The sequence below is a fragment of the Procambarus clarkii genome, chromosome 18, assembly GCF_040958095.1.
Source record: "Procambarus clarkii isolate CNS0578487 chromosome 18, FALCON_Pclarkii_2.0, whole genome shotgun sequence".
NCBI classification, from domain to species: domain Eukaryota; kingdom Metazoa; phylum Arthropoda; class Malacostraca; order Decapoda; family Cambaridae; genus Procambarus; species Procambarus clarkii.
The window spans coordinates 17,031,512-17,049,140 of record NC_091167.1 but is presented as its reverse complement, the minus strand read 5'-3'; the positions used below and the strand labels follow the sequence as shown (position 1 = coordinate 17,049,140).

The window sequence follows — 17,629 nt, the reverse complement described above, 5'->3', positions numbered from 1 at the left end:
GCCACCAGGGTGGAGGCCTTCCCTCAGATACTTCAAGAGTCTTTGGCTCCTCTGTTTAGGCCCATGGTTGAGGGCATTAATTTTTGGTTGGGTTGGGGTGCACTGGGATTCGTGTGCTTGTTCATACTGCACACTGAGGCTGCCCTGCACAGACCTCATTTTGTAGCTGCATGAGGTCACGTGACTATTCTTTTGGAGAATGTCCCCAATGCCTGTGTGTCCTCTTTAGCTAGTTACGTTCAGGCTCTGGCCCTTTTTCAGTAGTGTTTCAGCATGCTTTCCCATGGATCAGCCCATGTTCAGCTCAGTTGCACATTCTCAAAGCACCCAAGGTGAAACTCCATAAGATCCAACTGCTTTATTTCTTCCTAGCCCTTTTGAGTCATTTTTTCACTTCGTCTTGAGATACCTCCGTGTATTCTATGGTGTGCTCTGGAATTCGAATTGGGTCTGGCTCTTGTGAGGTGTTTGTTGCATTGTGATTGGTTGGATGCCTCAGAGTTGGCCCTATAGTGTTTAGGGACCCAGAATGGAAAGAGAAAGTCCATGCTTCTTCCTTTCCTTACAAGTGTAGTTTGCCCTGCTTCCAATCCATCCCCCTTCCCCCCCTGGTCCAGCTCCAAATCATATGAGGTTCTGGATTTAACCTGGCTGGTTGACATTCCCCACTTCTCCTCGGGGGCTTGGTAAGGGTTCTATCGGACCAGCATGCTTGGTTGGCGAGGTGTGTGTTCCATCTTTGAGGTAGTATTCTTGCGCAGTACTTCTTATGCACCGCTAGGGGACTGCCTGTAACAGTGGCACTCCCATGGCTGCTCTATGTGCAGCTGCCTGTGCTGTCTAGGCCTCATATTGTGGATGACCACAAGGTGTGTTTGCATTTAGCGGCAGTCTTGTGGGTTTGGGTCCCTCTGAAGAAGCTTTCTGGGGAGCTATGTGAGGATGTGGCTTTGCTTGGTATCGCCCTGGATGTGGAGGCTTTGAAGTCTGCAGTTTCTGACTTGGCGGCCATGCCCAAGATGCTCGCCCCTCTCCTTCGGAAGGTAGTGGCTGCAATTTACTCAGCCTGCTTTGCATGTCAACAGGCTGTGTTGGCCTGCTTGATGGCCAACACAGCCCTCCCTACCCCCCTTTCTTCAGATCGGGCTTTCAGATCAGGTATCCTACCCAACTCTGCATCTGGTTACTGCAGTTTATCCAATGTTCTCGCAGACGGGTTATCTCGCTTCCGTCCCATTTCTACAGAGTGGACCATCAAAATCGCATCCTTCTGGTTGATTTACAAGACATTCAGTTACCTCAAGGTGGACCTCTTCACACTGACATGGAACCAGTGCCTTCCCTCCTACATAGCTCCATTCCCTGATAGACAAGTTCTTGCCGTGGATGTCTTTTGACTAGATATGTCGATGTGGAGATGCATTTATCTTTTCCACCAGTTCAGTTGTTGCTCCAGATTATGTCCCACCTGCGTCTTTCCTCACGGCGGCAGTATGACATTGAATGGTGCTCTTGTCTCTTCTTTTTTTTCAGTTTTGGTCAAAGTGGTCCTGTCTTTTCTGTATTGGTTTCTTGATCGGCATCGCATGCCAAATACTGCTGCTGCTTTATTACTCAGGGCTGAAAGAGCCCTGTTTCTTGTGTTCAGTGTTACCCCTTCCTTGACGCTGTTCTGCACGTTATCTCATGCACTATTCACCTTTAACCGGCTCCTCCAGAGCCATCCTGGCCTCTTCACCGGGTGATGGTCTTCCTCTTTTTGACTCATTTTATGGTTTCTCCTTTGGCTCATAATATCTTTCTAAAAGTTGTTGTTTTGTTGGCTCTCGCCTCAAGCTGTAGAGTTGGGGAACTTCAGGCTCTTCCCCGGAGGTGAGGTTTTATTCCTTCGGTCCTGTTGGGCAGTTTGCTTGCAGCCTTCTCCTCCTCATCTGGTGAAGAATGAGTCGACCAACTTTAGGATGGCTTTGCTGGTGACTGATGTTTGTTTGGTTCAGTCAGAGGTGCATCATTTGTGTCTGGAGGTGGTTCTGATTCGGTGGGCGCCTTGTTAGTTGTCCCCGTTTCCTTTGTTCCCTGTTCCAAGACCTGTACTTCCCAGGTTGTCCACAGTGTAATCACATCTAGTCAGCCTGAAATCTACACTCGGGCCCACAATGTTCGCAAATACACTGCATTGGCCACAGTCTTCTCCAACATGTCCTGGGCTGATATTTGGGTTTGAGGGTTTTGGCGTTCTAGCAGGGCTCTGGCAGCTCAAAATTTGATTAATGTCCCTGGTTCCATTTGGTCTTGTGTTGCCTTGGGTCATGTCTCCCAGCCGGGATTTTCTTCTTTGTCCTAGGACATGCTGCATCTCCTCCCATTAGGTCCCTTTTTATTTTTTGTGGTTAGCTGCAGGGAGCCAATGAGAGTTCTCTCCAGAAACTTAGCATTAAATGTAATGAAATGCCACTTTCTGGATGAACTCTGGTGGCTCTATGACTCCCTCCTTCCCTACTAGGTTAGTGGGTTTATCAGTGAGCTGTTTATCAGCTCCAAAACTGGGTAAAGAGGGTAGCTGTGTGCAGAAGCTGGGCCGCCTGGTTGTGACATTCTGTACTCTTGAGTATTGTGCTTATTGTGAATGTTTCACTTCTTCTCTGTGAATCATTTGTGAAGTTCTTTAGCAATTTTGCAACTCCAATCTTTGATAACTCTCCAGTTGACTGTAAAGCTTTGCTGTCTTTCTGGATGCTTTGCCAGCATGTTGGTGAATTGTCTCGCTTTCTACACCTCTGTGAGGGGGTCCAAGTTTTGGCTCTGGTCCCTGGTAGGCCAAACTGAACCCCCACATCTGATGTGACCATTTGCATGGATCAATACTAGCAAGATAGCTTCAGGGAGCCACCAGGGCTCATTTTTAATTTTTTTTTTATATAAAGGTTTTGAAGATATTATTCAAACTAAAGCTCCTGTTCCCAAATGGTGCTTTTCAAAATACAGTCATTGTTGTAGGAGTATAATCTCAAAGTCTACATCTCTGAAGAGCAAGTTAAAGTGAATGGTGACAAATTGTTTATTATTCAGTCAACAGTTTACATTTTATTAATACTCTACTTAAGCTATCATTATGTTAATAAATCTGGCAACCAGAAGACCAATTTATCAGTCATAGAATAAAAATTAAAAATTAAATCTACAGTATTCCCTTACTTGAAGTGAGAGACTCCCGAGCGACCCAGATAGGACAGGACATAAGACCCCGGTCGGCGGTCGGACTCCCGCACCAAGTAACTTCCAAGCTTCCCAAACTGCCGTAGTCTTTCTTCACTCTGGGCCCGGTCCAGTCGTCCATGATACCAACTGTAATGCAAAATATTTTAATAAGAATTATTCATTTTTTATCAATTGTCCAAATTTTTTTACTATTCTCTCAAAGACAAATCAGGCCATTCACTGACACAAATAAAATAACTAGGTACTGTGATACACATTAGCAAATAAATTCATAAAAATTAATTTTTTAATTCCCTTCATATATAAATATTACCAGCTCCATGACCCTGCTCCTCTGCACTAAATGAGTAACCTAGATACATCACACAAATTCTGTAATCATTTTATTTGCTTACTGGGTACTTATATTCCATGCCAAATCATCACAAAACAAAAATCAGCGTTGATTTTGTAATGAAATACAGTACTGTACCAATTTCTGGGTAAGCCCCAATGGCTCCCTGAAGCTACTACCTGATAGTGTACTATACTACTATGTCCCATCAGTTTTTATATAAAAAAAAAAAAAAAAATGTCCCATCAGTCACAGAATTCTAGTGCCCTACCAAGGACCACAAGCCACAAACTGGCTGAAAAACAAAAGAAAAACCCCGCAGAAGCACAAAGTCTCCAGGGAAACGGAACCGGTCGCTATGCGTATATCAGACAGCTACACAGTACCCCATGCCCCAGCCAGTGATGAAACTACCTCCTACCCAAGGGTAAACTGAAGTAAAAACCATCTCGGCCGAACGCCAAGGACCAGCAATCATCGAGCAGCAACCTAACCTTCCGGAGGTAGTGTCCCGAATGGCTCATGGAAGTTAACCCTAAACCACAAGGGCAGTACTTACAGGGGAACCTAGGGAAGGTGGCCCTAGGTGCATGCAGCCCCAGTGCTCGTGTGTTATTCCTGGCTCGCAAACCACCAACACAGAAGAACAATACCGCTATGGACAGTACTGCTCAAAAGGATGGAGCAAGAGTCGATCGACCGTCACCAATGCCTTCTGAACTGAGGTGGAGTAACTGGAGCAGAGGTCTGGGGACCCCTCTTCCCCCCTCCTGGGAAGGGGGGAGTTGCGCAGACGGCTGCGTGGTGGCTGTGGTGGCGTCATGCTTGTTTTTGATGGGGAGTTCTGCTTGCTAGTTCGGCTTTCGGTTTGCAATTTTTAACCCAACCCAGCTGTAATTTGTCTTGGAATTCCTACCTTTCTGGGTGCCTGATCTGGTAGATGGCAGACATAGATTGTTTCCAATTACATGAGGGTGTCTATAACCATTGCTCCTCATGCCTCATCTGAGGGGGGGCCAGGTTCTGGCACTGGTCCCTGGTAGGCCTAGAGCTCCATCAATTGACTGTTGCCACGGTCTAAAATATGCACATCAGCCTGGTATAGCTCCAGGGAGCTGAAGGGACTCTCCACAGAAAATCCACCCACGCAGAACCGGTGACACATAGTTAACAGCAAAACGCCGAAACTAGACACAACATACAACCAGCCAGACCCACCAAGCATCAATGACCAAAGGACCTCTATGGAAGCCAACTGACTCATTCATTGCAAGAAAAGCAGCCAGCTGCCAGTAAACAAACTGCCCACCAGTGCCAAATGAGCAAAAGCCCCAGCACTGGAGGAGAGCATAAAGGTCCCCCACCCAATAACCAGAGGTGAGAAAACCCAAAACAAAGACTGCAAGAAACAAACACGGACTGAAGGACTGAAGGGTCTGTGGCATATACGAGGCTGGCTAACATCAGAACAGCATTCAGGAACCTGTGTAAGGAATCATTAGAATCTTGTACACCACATATGTAAGACCAATCCTGGAGTATGCGGCCCCAGCATGGAGCCCGTACCTTGTCAAGCACAAGACGAAGCTGGAAAAAGTTCAAAGGTATGCTACTAGACTAATCCCAGAACTAAGAGGCATGAGTTAGGAGGAAAGGCTGCGGGAAATGCACCTTACGACACTGGAAGACAGAAGAGTAAGGAGAGACATGATCACAACCTACAAAATCCTCAGGGGAATCGACAGAGTAAACAAGGATAAACTATTCAACACTGGTGGGACGCGAACAAGGGGACACAGGTGGAAACTGAGTACCCACATGAGCCACAGGGACGTTAGAAGGAACTTTTTCAGTGTCAGAGTAGTTAACAGGTGGAATGCATTATGCAGTGATGTGGTGGAGGCTGACTTCATACACAGTTTCAAATGTAGATATGATAAGAGCCCAGTAGGCTCAGGAATCTGTACACCAGTTGATTGACAGTTGAGAGGCGGGACCAAAGAGCCAAAAGCTCAACCCCCACAAGCACAAATATGTGAGTACATCATAACTCAAGTGGGCAAAAGAAAAGCATGAACACAATCTAGTCACCAAACAGGCTCAGGTAACACATGAGCAGGCCAAAGGTGAAAGAACGCAGGAAACAGCTTGTGAAACAGAGCCAAGGTAGTATCAACTCTGAATGCAAGCTACAGCGGCTCCGCCAACGCCGCACAATACGAGGCAAACAGGAGTCAGCATAAAATACCGATCAAAGAAAAGCCAAGACAAACAGGAGAGAACCACCCACTCAGATAACGAAAGACAGCAACGAAGAGAAAGAGACAAAACGAGTGCCACAACACCTCATACTACTGCTCTGAAGGACACAGACATAGCCACCTGACCACCATAGTGTGTGCAATAAACACACAACAGAAAGTCCAGACGTGTAACGCGGAAAAGTTCGAGCCAGCAAAGTACCGTATAGACTATGGAGCCCCACAGGGATCCAAACCCTCTGCAGCGCAGGCCAGTAGCAATCTGCTGCACAGCACTATGAGCCCGACTATAGAGGGGGGGGGGGGGGAGGATCATGGCCCCTGACCAGCCTGGTGAACCAGCTGAATAGACAGTACGTTTTAATACTAAATGTAATAAGTACATTCCTGACTGTCTGCATAGTACATAATTACACTTAATCGCCAGCATCGCACCTCTCTCGTAACAAAGAATGAAATAAAATATTGTGAATATTAGAGTTTACCTGAAAAGCTGTATAGAAACCCCTGACCAGAGACGACCTTAGCAGTGTAGAAGGACAAGTGTGTAAATAGCATTTATTGCTTCTAAATTTCAACAAAATTAAAGTCTTTCAATAAATTATAAAGTAACTCGGGATATTTTCAAATTTTGTATAAAATCTCTATTGTTTAATAAAACAGAAATATAAATTATTTATATTTAAAACTTGTGTATATAGAATTTAACACGAAAAGTTCAACCTTAAAAATTTTGAGTATATTACACAAAATTAGGAGAATATATGGAGAGATAAATGTAAGTCTTTTTTGTAGTCTTTTAAAATGTCAAAAGTTGAGGGGGATTAGGGCGTGACATTGACAAAGTGAGCCTCAGTTATAATGGCCACGCCCATGCTTCAATGTGCTGCTTACTACGTCTGTAACCGTACTAGTCATATGTATGTGGCTTAGGCTACTCTTATCATCATGGATACTAAGGTTCACACTGAATGGCTCTGTAACAAACTTTTCAACACATTATTAATTGGGGAGAGTGCGAAGACGCTTCAACATAACCGGACATCCTCAGCCCAATCCTCTACTGAAAGTTCCTACAAGACATGTTGTAACAACATAAGTGAACCATGGGACTTTCTCACTACACACCAAGACTGGGAATAAGAAGTGTGTGTGGATACTCTGCCCTCCACCACCACCATAACCTTCCTTCTACCAACCAACCCAACAAAGTGGCTGTAAATACCGGCAAGGAATGCCTCTAGAGCCACCCTGTGCCCAGAGTGCCCTAGAGCCTGGTGCCCACCCCCAGGGTCCCGGGTATCCCCCAGGGCACATAACCCAGCCCCACCCTTCACCACACACACTCTCTGTGGGGTCATCTCATGTCTTCCCCCCCCTGCAGGACCTGCCCTGGGGGCCAGACCCCCGTCAGTAGTGGTGGTGGGGGGGGGGGGAGATAGAGACAGTAGAGAGAGGCACCACTACTGACCTCTCCTCCGGGGGAGCGGACAGGGAGCTGTCCACCTCGTCCGGCTCATCAGGGTCGTCATGGAAGGGGTCGAAGTCGTCGCCGAAGCCGACATCGTGACCGTCGTCGCTGCCAGTGCTGGGTGAGCCATGGAGCTTGTCCTTGGGCCTGACGGAGACATTCCTGGCGGCCGTGGCCACGCTCGACACCACCTCCGTGGTCGCCATGCCCGCTCACCCTACTCCTGCTCCTGCTGCTGCTGCTGCTACCCGGGCCTCTTGCCACCTCCCTCCTCGCCCCTCGCCACCTCCCACACTCACACACGCCGCCCCAATATACCCCCAGGGGACAAGTGCCACTTGTGGGGGGAGGGGAGGGGATGTGGGCCCGCACGGAGCACAAGGTGGATGATTTCCCTGGATGATGGCGGCTCTTGGAAGGCCAATGTTGTGAATGGAGGAGTGAGTAGGCGCAGGCGTGGGGGAGGGAGGGAGCCAGGGGGGAGGGGGGTACTATACAACTCAATATGACGCGCTCAGTACTACACTCTCACACACTCTCACACCTCCTCTCTCACACTCTCTCTCTCTCTCATACTCCATACTCTCTCTCACACACTCACACTCTCTCTCTCTCTCATACTCCATACTCTCTCTCACACACTCTCACACCTCCTCTCTCACACTCTCTCTCCTCTCTCACACTCTCTTTCTCTCATACTCCATACTCTCTCTCACTCTCTCTCTCTCACACACACATACTCCCTCCTCTCTCACACTCTCTCCTCTCTCACACTCCCTGCTCTCTCTCGCACACTCCCTCCTCTCTCACACTCTCCCTTCTCTCTCACACTCTCTCACACACTCCTTCCTCTCTCACACTCTCTCACACTCTCTCTCTCTCACACACACTCTCTCACACTCCCTGCTCTCTCTCACACTCTCCCTCCTCTCTCACACTCTCCCTGCTCTCTCTCCCACTCTCCCTCCTCTCTCACACTCTCCCTCCTCTCTCACACTCCCTGCTCTCTCTCACACACTCTCTCCTCTCTCACACACTCTCTCCTCTCTCACACACTCCTGCTCTCTCATACACACTCCCTGCTCTCTCATACACACTCCCTGCTCTCTCATACACACTCCCTCCTCTCAAACACACTCCTTTCATACACACTCCATCTTTCTCATATACATTCCCTGCTCTCTCATACACACTCCCTCTTTCTCATACACATTCCCTGCTCTCTCATACACACACCCGTGTCCGAAGCTAGACACAAATACAACAAAATTATTAAAGATGGTAACAGAGTCCATTTCATGTGGTCTCCATCTCATGTTGGCCTCCGAATGCATGACAGAGCTGATAAGTTAGCCAAAGTTTCTGCCTTTAAAGGAGCCGTTGAGAATAACCTTGGATTGTCAATGAGCAATCTGAGAGCAGCAGTACACTGAGAACTTCAACAAGATCTTGTAGATCTGAGGCAAAGTGAAATTGACACCAATAATTCCATCTATCATCATACTATCATGCAAGAGGAGCCACACATCTATGGATCATCCAATAAAATCAGCAGACTTCTAGATGTTACTACTGCTCGGCTTAGACTCGGTTACAAGTATCTCTGGGAATTCTCATTATCTGCTGATGTAGACCTGACCAAATGTAAACTGTGTCAACAAAATTATTCGCACACCCTCCGTCACTATGTGATGGAGTGCGAAATGATACGTGAATTTAGAGACAATTCTATAACCAATGTGTAAATATTTCATTCAAAATGATCTGCTACCAGAAATTTTAGCCAAATATCCCCAGTTTGCAAACTGTAGGTAGTAACTAAGTGATTGTAACCTATCCACCGCTGCCCACTGGATGGGGGGCGGTGTGCAGGACAAACATATCAATTGTGACACTAGCTCTCCACATATGTCAGTTGCTTAATTTAGAAACTGTACTTGAGGTCGATCTCGAACCCATTGTTGATGTGACGACTTATATTGAATTTTGTAACTAGCTCATCAAGATTATAACTTGCTTTGCTAAATGAATTGTGGGGTTCAGTCCCTGAGCCCATTATGTGCCTCTGTAACCCTTTCCACTACCGCCCACAAGATGGGTATGGGGTGCATAATAAATGAACTAAACTAACTTTCACACACACTCCTTCCATACACACTCCCTGCTCTCTCACACACTCCTTCCATACACACTCCCTGCTCTCTCACACACTCCTTCCATACACACTCCCTGCTCTCTCACACACTCCCTGCTCTCTCACACACTCCTTCCATACACACTCCCTGCTCTCTCACACACTCGTTCCATACACACTCCCTGCTCTCACACACACTCCCTGCTCTCACACACACTCCTTCCATACACACTCCCTGCTCTCTCTCACACACTCCTTCCATACACACTCCCTACTCTCACAGACACACTCCTTCCATACACACTCCCTGCTCTCTCACACACACTCCTTCCATACACACTCCCTGCTCTCACAGACACACTCCTTCCATACACACTCCCTGCTCTCTCACACACACTCCTTCCATACACACTCCCTGCTCTCTCACACACACTCCTTCCATACACACTCCCTGCTCTCTCACACACACTCCTTCCATACACACTCCCTGCTCTCACAGACACACACACACACAAACACACACACACAAACACACACACACACACACACACACACAAACACACACACACACACACAAACACACACTCACACACACACACACACACACATGTCTCCAGCATGGAGTCCATATCTAGTCAAGCATAAGACTAAAATGGAAAAGGTTCAAAGGTTTGCCACCAGACTAGTACCCGAGCTGAGAGGTATGAGCTACGAGGAGAGACTACGGGAATTAAACCTCACTTCGTTGGAAGACAGAAGAGTTAGGGGGGACATGATCACCACATACAAGAGTCTCAGGGGAATTGACAGGGTAGATTAAGACAGGCTATTTAGCACAAGGGGACACAGGTGGAAACTGAGTGCCCAAATGAGCCACAGAGTAGTTGACAAATGGAATGCATTAGGCAGTGATGTGGTGGAGGCTGACTCCATACACAGTTTCAAGTGTAGATATGATAGAGCCCAATAGGCTCAGGATCCTGTACACCAGTTGATTGACAGTTGAGAGGCGGGACCAAAGAGACAAAGCTCAACCCCCGCAAACACAACTAGGTGAGTACACACACACACACACACACACACACACACACACGGACTACGTCACGCAGAAATGCAAGGAAGCAGCAAACAAGTTTGTCCCAGTCCAAAAGGAAGACAACGAAATGAAGATGAGAACGTAATTCATTAGGGAGTGAGTGCCTTAAACTGGCTACCTTTAATTGCATGGAATGAGTGTTTAAACAGATTTAGTCTGACTCTAAGGATTTATTTACCTTACCTGAATTTACCTGAGAGCCACTAACACTCTAGTGACCTCGAGTCAAAATCCTTGGACCTTGGAATCAAAATCCACCGCTCAATGAATGTTGTACAGCAGGTTGGGACAGCAGTCTAAAAAGTTAACCAAACCCCTAGAATGATCAATCGTACCTTTACAAGAGTGTAATTACTGTATTATGTATCCTCACAATCCCAATGTACCTTCTTGTATATATATAAATAAAATAAATAAAAATAAAATAAATACCTTTGACTTTAAGGAAAAGAAGGTAAAGCTCTGGTAGTTATGATTAGTAAGAATTTAAAACAAAAGGATCAATTCACGAATGTTCGTAATAACGGGGATTTATTAATGGAAGCGTTAGTAACAAGACACCTGGTGTGGTTCTTCAGCTATATCTTGATCTGGTTAGGCCCCATTTAGATTATGCAGTTCAGTTTTGGTCGCCATATTATAGAATGGATATAAATTCACTTGAACGTGTCCAGTGTAGGATGACTAAGTTAATTCCCCAAATTAGAAACCTGTCATATGAAGAGAGATTAACAAAGCTTATTTATTTATTTATTTATTTATTTATTTATTTATTTATTTATTTATTTATTTATTTATTTATGCATATACAAGAATGTACATAAGGAATGTGAGGATACAAATATGGTAATTACAGTCTTGTAAAGCCACTAGCACGCGCAGCGTTTCGGGCAGGTCCTTAATCTAAGAAAATTTTAAGGAAGTAAATACTTGCAAAATTTATAGACAAAAAAATGATAACAGATTACATAAAATGAAAAAAAAAGAAGATGAGAGAAAATTGTAGGTACAGTATATTAAAGCACATAGGTAGCTAAGATTTAAGCTAAGCTAAGATAGGCTAAGCTAAGCTAAGCTAAGCTAAGGTAGCTAAGATTAAGCTTAAATTGCATTCACTGGAAAGGCGAAGAGTTAGGGGTGACATGAATAAGTTTTACAAGGGGATGAATGGATAAAACAAAGGGGATATGAATAGGGTATTAAAAGTATCAACACAAGACAGAACACGAAACACTGGGTATAAATTTGATAACTTTAGATTTAGGAAAGACTTGGGTAAATACTGGTTCGGTAACAGGGTTTCTGATTTGTGGAACCAATTACCTCGTAACATGGTGGAGGTGGGGTCCCTCGATTGTTTCAAACGTGGGTTGGACGTGTATATGAGTGGGATTGGGTGGTTATAGATAGGAGCTGCCTCGTCTATGGAACCCACTCCCTAGTGAATTGAAAAGCTGTCAAACTTTTGCCTCATTTAAAACCAAAACCAAAAAGTACCTAATTTCATCTTCGTAGTTTCGTACACTGGGCTTTAAATTTGCTCTGTATCTAGTGTTACCCAATCTCCCAATGTTTACGTACTTAACCCAAACAACTTTATCATTGTGTTTATTGCTGTCTTCTTTTATGTACTAGCCATATGCTGTATTGTGCCTACTAATTTTTGTCAACTACCATTCAAGCTGTCATTGCAATCAATCTGAGCTACTTATGTGCTTTAATATACCTACAACTTTCTCACAGCTTTTCTTTTTTTCTTTCTTGCTTTATAACTGTTATCATTTTTTATAAATTTTGTATTTACCTACTTAAAATTTTCGTATTTAATAATAATAATTAATCATAATAATAATAATTAATAATTCGTATTTATTTAAAATTTAAGTATTTACCTACTTAAAATTTTCTTAGATTAAGGACCTGCCCGAAACACCGCGCGTACTAGTGGCTTTACAAGAATGTAATTACTATACTATGTATCCTCACAATCCAAATGTACTTTCTTGTATATATGTAAATAAATAAATAAATAAATAATAAACCGATGGAACCGTCTACCCGCTGAAGCTGTAAAAAACAAAACTCTGTTAATTTTTTAAGTACAACGGGAAAAGGTCATCAAGGTATATGGAGGGATCTGCGACAAGCCGCCGGCTTGCTGTGGTGGAGGAGGCCACTACAGTATTCAGTAGTAGAGGTGGTGAAGGGTGTACCAACATGGCCGGCCGGCGGCTTCACTCACCCCTTAAGCTACACATTCCTGTTGTATATGATAATCATTTTCATGTTTCTTCTCCACTAGTTTCCTTTAAAAATTTACTATCGTAATTATATATTATTATACCAAATATTTTGGTATTAATTTGTATTATAAATGCGTCAATTGGTATAAGTGTTGGGAGTATATTGGGGGTTGAAGTTTAGTGAAGGGTTGCGGGTATTGTTGGGGGTGAGTGAGGTAGTTAGTGCCTGGTTGTTAGGCTCCCTGGCCCTCTACCTCACTAATGGCCTCTCATAAACCCAGTAAGTTACACAACCTCCTTGTCACTGCCTTAATACACTCCAGCTGCAAGTGTTCAACTACCACACTCACTGACACAGACGCCTTCCACTATGTATATCATGTATATTTGGCACTAATATACATAATATAGATTATAATTAAAACATTGGTGGACCCCCCGTGCCGCCGGGGGAGTGTAGGCCCCTCGGGGGACGGTGGTGTGGGCCCCAGGTGTGGTCACCCGCTGGCGGGACAACTCGCACCTCTCCTGTCCCGTCCTCTGGTCCCTGGGGGGGGGGGGGGACGGTGGTGTGGGCCCCAGGTGTGGTCACCCGCCGCCGGGACAACTCGCACCACTCCTGTCCCGTCCTATGGTCCCTGGGGGGGGAGGACGGTGGTGTGGGCCCCAGGTGTGGTCACCCGCCGGCGGGACAACTCGCACCTCTCCTGTCCCGTCCTATGGTCCCTGGGGGGGGGGACGGTGGTGTGGGCCCCAGGTGTGGTCATCCGCCGGCGGGACAACTCGCACCACTCCTGTCCCGTCCTCTGGTCCCTGGGGGGGGGGACGGTGGTGTGGGCCCCAGGTGTGGTCACCCGCCGCCGGGACAACTCCCACCACTCCTGTCCCGTCCTCTGGTCCCTGGGGGGGGGGCGGTGATGTGAGCCCCAGGTGTGGTCACCCACCGCCGGGACAACTCGTACCACTCCTGTCCCGTCCTCTGGTCCCTGGGGGGGGGGGACGGTGGTGTGGGCCCCAGGTGTGGTCACCCGCCACCGGGACAACTCGCACCACTCCTGTCCCGTCCTCTGGTCCCTGGGGGGGGGGGACGGTGGTGTGGGGCCCAGGTGTGGTCACCCGCTGCCGGGACAACTCGCACCACTCCTGTCCCGTCCTCCAGGTGACAGTTTTCTATCTAGAACCACCCCTAGATCTTTGTCAGAATTTTTTAAACATTTCTCACATAATTTATAGGTTGTGTGGGTTCTATGTTCTCCAATTCCACATTCCATAACATGGCATTTATTCACATTAAATTCCATTTGCCAAGCATTGCTCTATACAGTATACTTATTTTGTCCAGGTTTTCTTGAAGGGCATGACAATCATCTAGGTTTCTTATCTTCCCTATTATCTTAGCAGCATCATCAGCAAACATGTTCATGAAATTCTGTAATCCCACTGGTAGATCGTTTATATAGACAATGAACATTACCGATGCAAGAACTGAACCCTTTGATACTCCACTCGTGACATTCCTCCAATCCGATACCTTGCCTCTGATTACGGCCCTCATTTTTCTGTCGGTTAGGAAATTTTTTATCCATGTTAGTAGCTTACCTGTCACCCCTCCAATATGTTCCAGTTTCCAAAACAACCTCTTATGGGGAACTCTGTCGAAAGCCTTTTTTAGGTCCAGATAGATGCAGTCAACCCAACCATCTCTTTCCTGTAAAATCTCTGTTGCTCGATCATAGAAACTAAGTAAGTTCATTGCACAGGATCTTCCAGATCGAAAACCATACTGAATGTCTGATTTTGTCGTTTTCCTCCAGGTGTTCTCCCCATTTAGTTTTAATTATTTTTTCCAATATTTTGACTATTACACTTGTCAATGATACAGGTCTATAATTAAGGGGGTCTTCCCTGCTTCCACTTTTGTAGATTGGAACTATGTTAGCCTTTTTCCACACTTAGCCTTTTTTCACACATCAGCTACAACTCCTGTAAACAGGGATGCCAGAAAAATCAGTTGAAGTGGAATGCTGAGCTCAGGTGCACATTCTCTCAGAACCCTTGGTGAAACTCCATCTGGACCAACTGCCTTGTTCTTACTTAGCTCCTTGAGCATTTTTTCCACCTCGTCTCTAGTCACCTCTATGTGCTCTATGTTGTTCTCTGGAATTCTTATTGTATCTGGTTCCCTGAAGATTTCATTTTGTACAAACACACTTTGGAACTTTTCGTTTAATGTTTCACACATTTCCTTTTCATTTTCCGTGAATCTATTTCCCATTTTCAACCTCTGAATATTATCCTTTACCTGCAATTTGTTGTTTATGAATTTATAGAATAGACCTGGTTCTGTTTTACATTTGTCTGCAATCCCTTTTTCAAAATTTCTTTCTGCCTCTCTCCTCACTGCCGTGTAGTTGTTTCTCGCATCTTTGTATCGTTGGTATGTTTGGGTGTTTGGCCTCTTCCTGTATTGCTTCCATTTTTGTCTTTTGGTCTCTGGCCCTCTCGCAATTTCTATTGAACCAATCCTGTTTCCTAGTTCTGCATCTCTGTTTTGGTATAAATTTTGTTGTGCCTTTATTTATTTATTTATTTATATATACTGTATATATATACAAGAAGGTACATTGGGATTGTGAGGATACATAGTATAGTAATTACAATCTTGTAAAGCCACTAGTATGCGCAGCGTTTCGGGCAGGTCCTTAATCTAAGAAAATTTTAAGTAGGTAAATACTTGCAAAATTTAAAAAAATGATAACAGTTACAAAGCAAGAAAGAAAAAAAAAATAAAAGATGTGAGAAAATTGTAGGTATATTAAAGCACATAAGTAGCTCAGATTGATTGCAATAAATAAATAAATAAAATATAAATATGTTTATTCAGGTAAGGTATATACATACAAGTGATGTTACATTAATGGATTGATATATAGATAGAGCTAGTACATACAATGCCTAAAGCCACTATTACGCAATGCGTTTCGGGCAAGAAAAACATTAATATCTAGAACTTAATACTAATTGAGCATAAAGAATAAAAAGTGTTGAGAACAAATACAAATAAAGATATAAAAAAAGGGGGAACATGACTGAAAAAGCAGCACAAATACAATAGGTTGACAAACAGTGTTGATTAAAAAAAAAGAAAATAACAGACATGGGTTGACAATAGAGGAGTGAGGTAGGTTACAGGGAATTTATTAGGTAGTGTTTAGTTTTTATCTTAAACTGGTTGAGAGAGGTACAGTCTTTAACATGGTTGGGAAGGTCATTCCACATTCTGGGCCCCTTGATTTGTAGAGCATTTCTAGTTTGATTAAGTCATACTCTAGGAATATCAAAACTGTATTTATTTCTGGTGTGGTGCTCATGGGTTCTGTTACAACCTTCTATGAAGCTTTTGAGATCAGGATTGGCATTATAGTTTAGCGTTTTATATATGTATAATACACATGAGAGAATGTGCAGTGACTTAATGTCTAACATATTCAGAGATTTGAGTAGGGGTACTGAGTGATGTCTGGGGCCAGAGTTGGATATTGTTCTAATAGCAGCTTTGTGTTGGGTAATTAGAGGACGTAAATGATTTTGAGTAGTAGAACCCCAAGCACAAATACCATAGTTGAGATATGGATAGATAAGGGAGTAATAGAGAGTCACCAGGGCAGGGCGTGGTACATAATATCTGATCTTAGAAAGAATGCCCACAGTTTTTGAAACTTTTTTTGATATATTTAGAATGTGTCCCTGGAAATTCAGCTTGTGGTCAATGAGAATGCCAAGGAATTTGCCATCTAATTTGTTACAAATTTGGGTATTGTTTATTTTGAGATTTATTTGACTAGAGGATTTATTGCCAAACAGAATATAGAAAGTTTTGTCAATGTTAAGGGTGAGTTTGTTGGCAGTTAGCCAAAGATGGACTTTATTTAGCTCAGTATTTACTGTGGCATTTAGAGCAAGAGGGTCAGGACTGGAGTAAATGAAGGTTGTGTCGTCAGCAAATAGAATTGGTTTGAGGTGTTGGGAGGCATTTGGAAGGTCATTAATGTAGATGAGAAAGAGGAGAGGGCCAAGTATGCTGCCCTGAGGAACACCAATGTTGATGGGTAGGGTGGGAGAAATTGTATTATTCACAGAAACATATTGGAGCCTGTCAGTAAGGTAGGATTCGAGGTATTGTAGGGAGTGTCCTCTGACTCCATAATGATGTAATTTAAGAAGAAGGTTTTGGTGGTTGACAGTATCAAAAGCTTTACGCAGGTCCACAAATAACCCAACAGGGAACTCCTTTTTATCAAGAGCTGTATGAATCGAGTTAAGCATACTAATAAGTGCATCATTAGTGCTTTTTTTGGGTCTGAAGCCATATTGGCAATGACAGCTTGAATGGTAGTTGACAAAAATTAGTAGGCACAATACAGCATATGGCTAGTACATAAAAGAAGACAGCAATGAACATAATGATAAAGTTGTTTGGGTTAAGTACATAAAGGTTGGGAGATTGGGTAACACTAGATACAGAGCAAATTTAAACCTCGGTGTAGGAAACTACGAAGATGAAATTAGGTACTTTTTGGTTTTGTTTTTAAATGAGGCAAAAGTTTGACAGCTTTTCAATTCACTAGGTAGTGAGTTCCATAGACTAGGTCCCTTAATTTGCATAGTGTTTACACAGATTAAGTTTGACCCTGGGGATATCAAAGAGATATTTATTTCTGGTGTGGTGATAATGGGTCCTATTACATCTGTCCAGGGAGAGTTTCAGAGCACAGTTTGCATTTAAGAACAGGGTTTTGTAAATGTAGTTGACACAAGAGAATGTGTGGAAGGAGTTAATATTTAGCAAGTTTAGGGATTTAAACAAGGGA

The 17,629-nt window shown here is 44.2% G+C and overlaps 2 protein-coding genes across 2 annotated transcripts in view; one reads left to right on the top strand and one right to left on the bottom strand.

Annotated features, from left to right (window-relative positions):
- Positions 1-7,731, bottom strand: part of vap (RAS p21 protein activator vap) — a 62,054-nt gene extending 54,323 nt beyond the window's left edge. The window contains exons 1-2 of the mRNA XM_045736949.2: positions 7,286-7,731; positions 3,196-3,345 (exon numbers count right to left, since the gene is read on the bottom strand). Of these exons, the coding sequence (XP_045592905.1) occupies positions 3,196-3,345; positions 7,286-7,491 (356 nt within the window). The 5' untranslated portion in view covers positions 7,492-7,731. The remainder of the gene's footprint in view (positions 1-3,195; positions 3,346-7,285) is intronic.
- Positions 7,732-12,890: 5,159 nt separating this feature from the next.
- Positions 12,891-17,629, top strand: part of LOC123754501 (uncharacterized) — a 31,198-nt gene continuing 26,459 nt past the window's right edge. Inside the window, exon 1 of the mRNA XM_045736950.2 lies at positions 12,891-13,038. Coding sequence (XP_045592906.1) covers positions 13,020-13,038 — 19 coding nt within the window. The 5' untranslated portion in view covers positions 12,891-13,019. The remainder of the gene's footprint in view (positions 13,039-17,629) is intronic.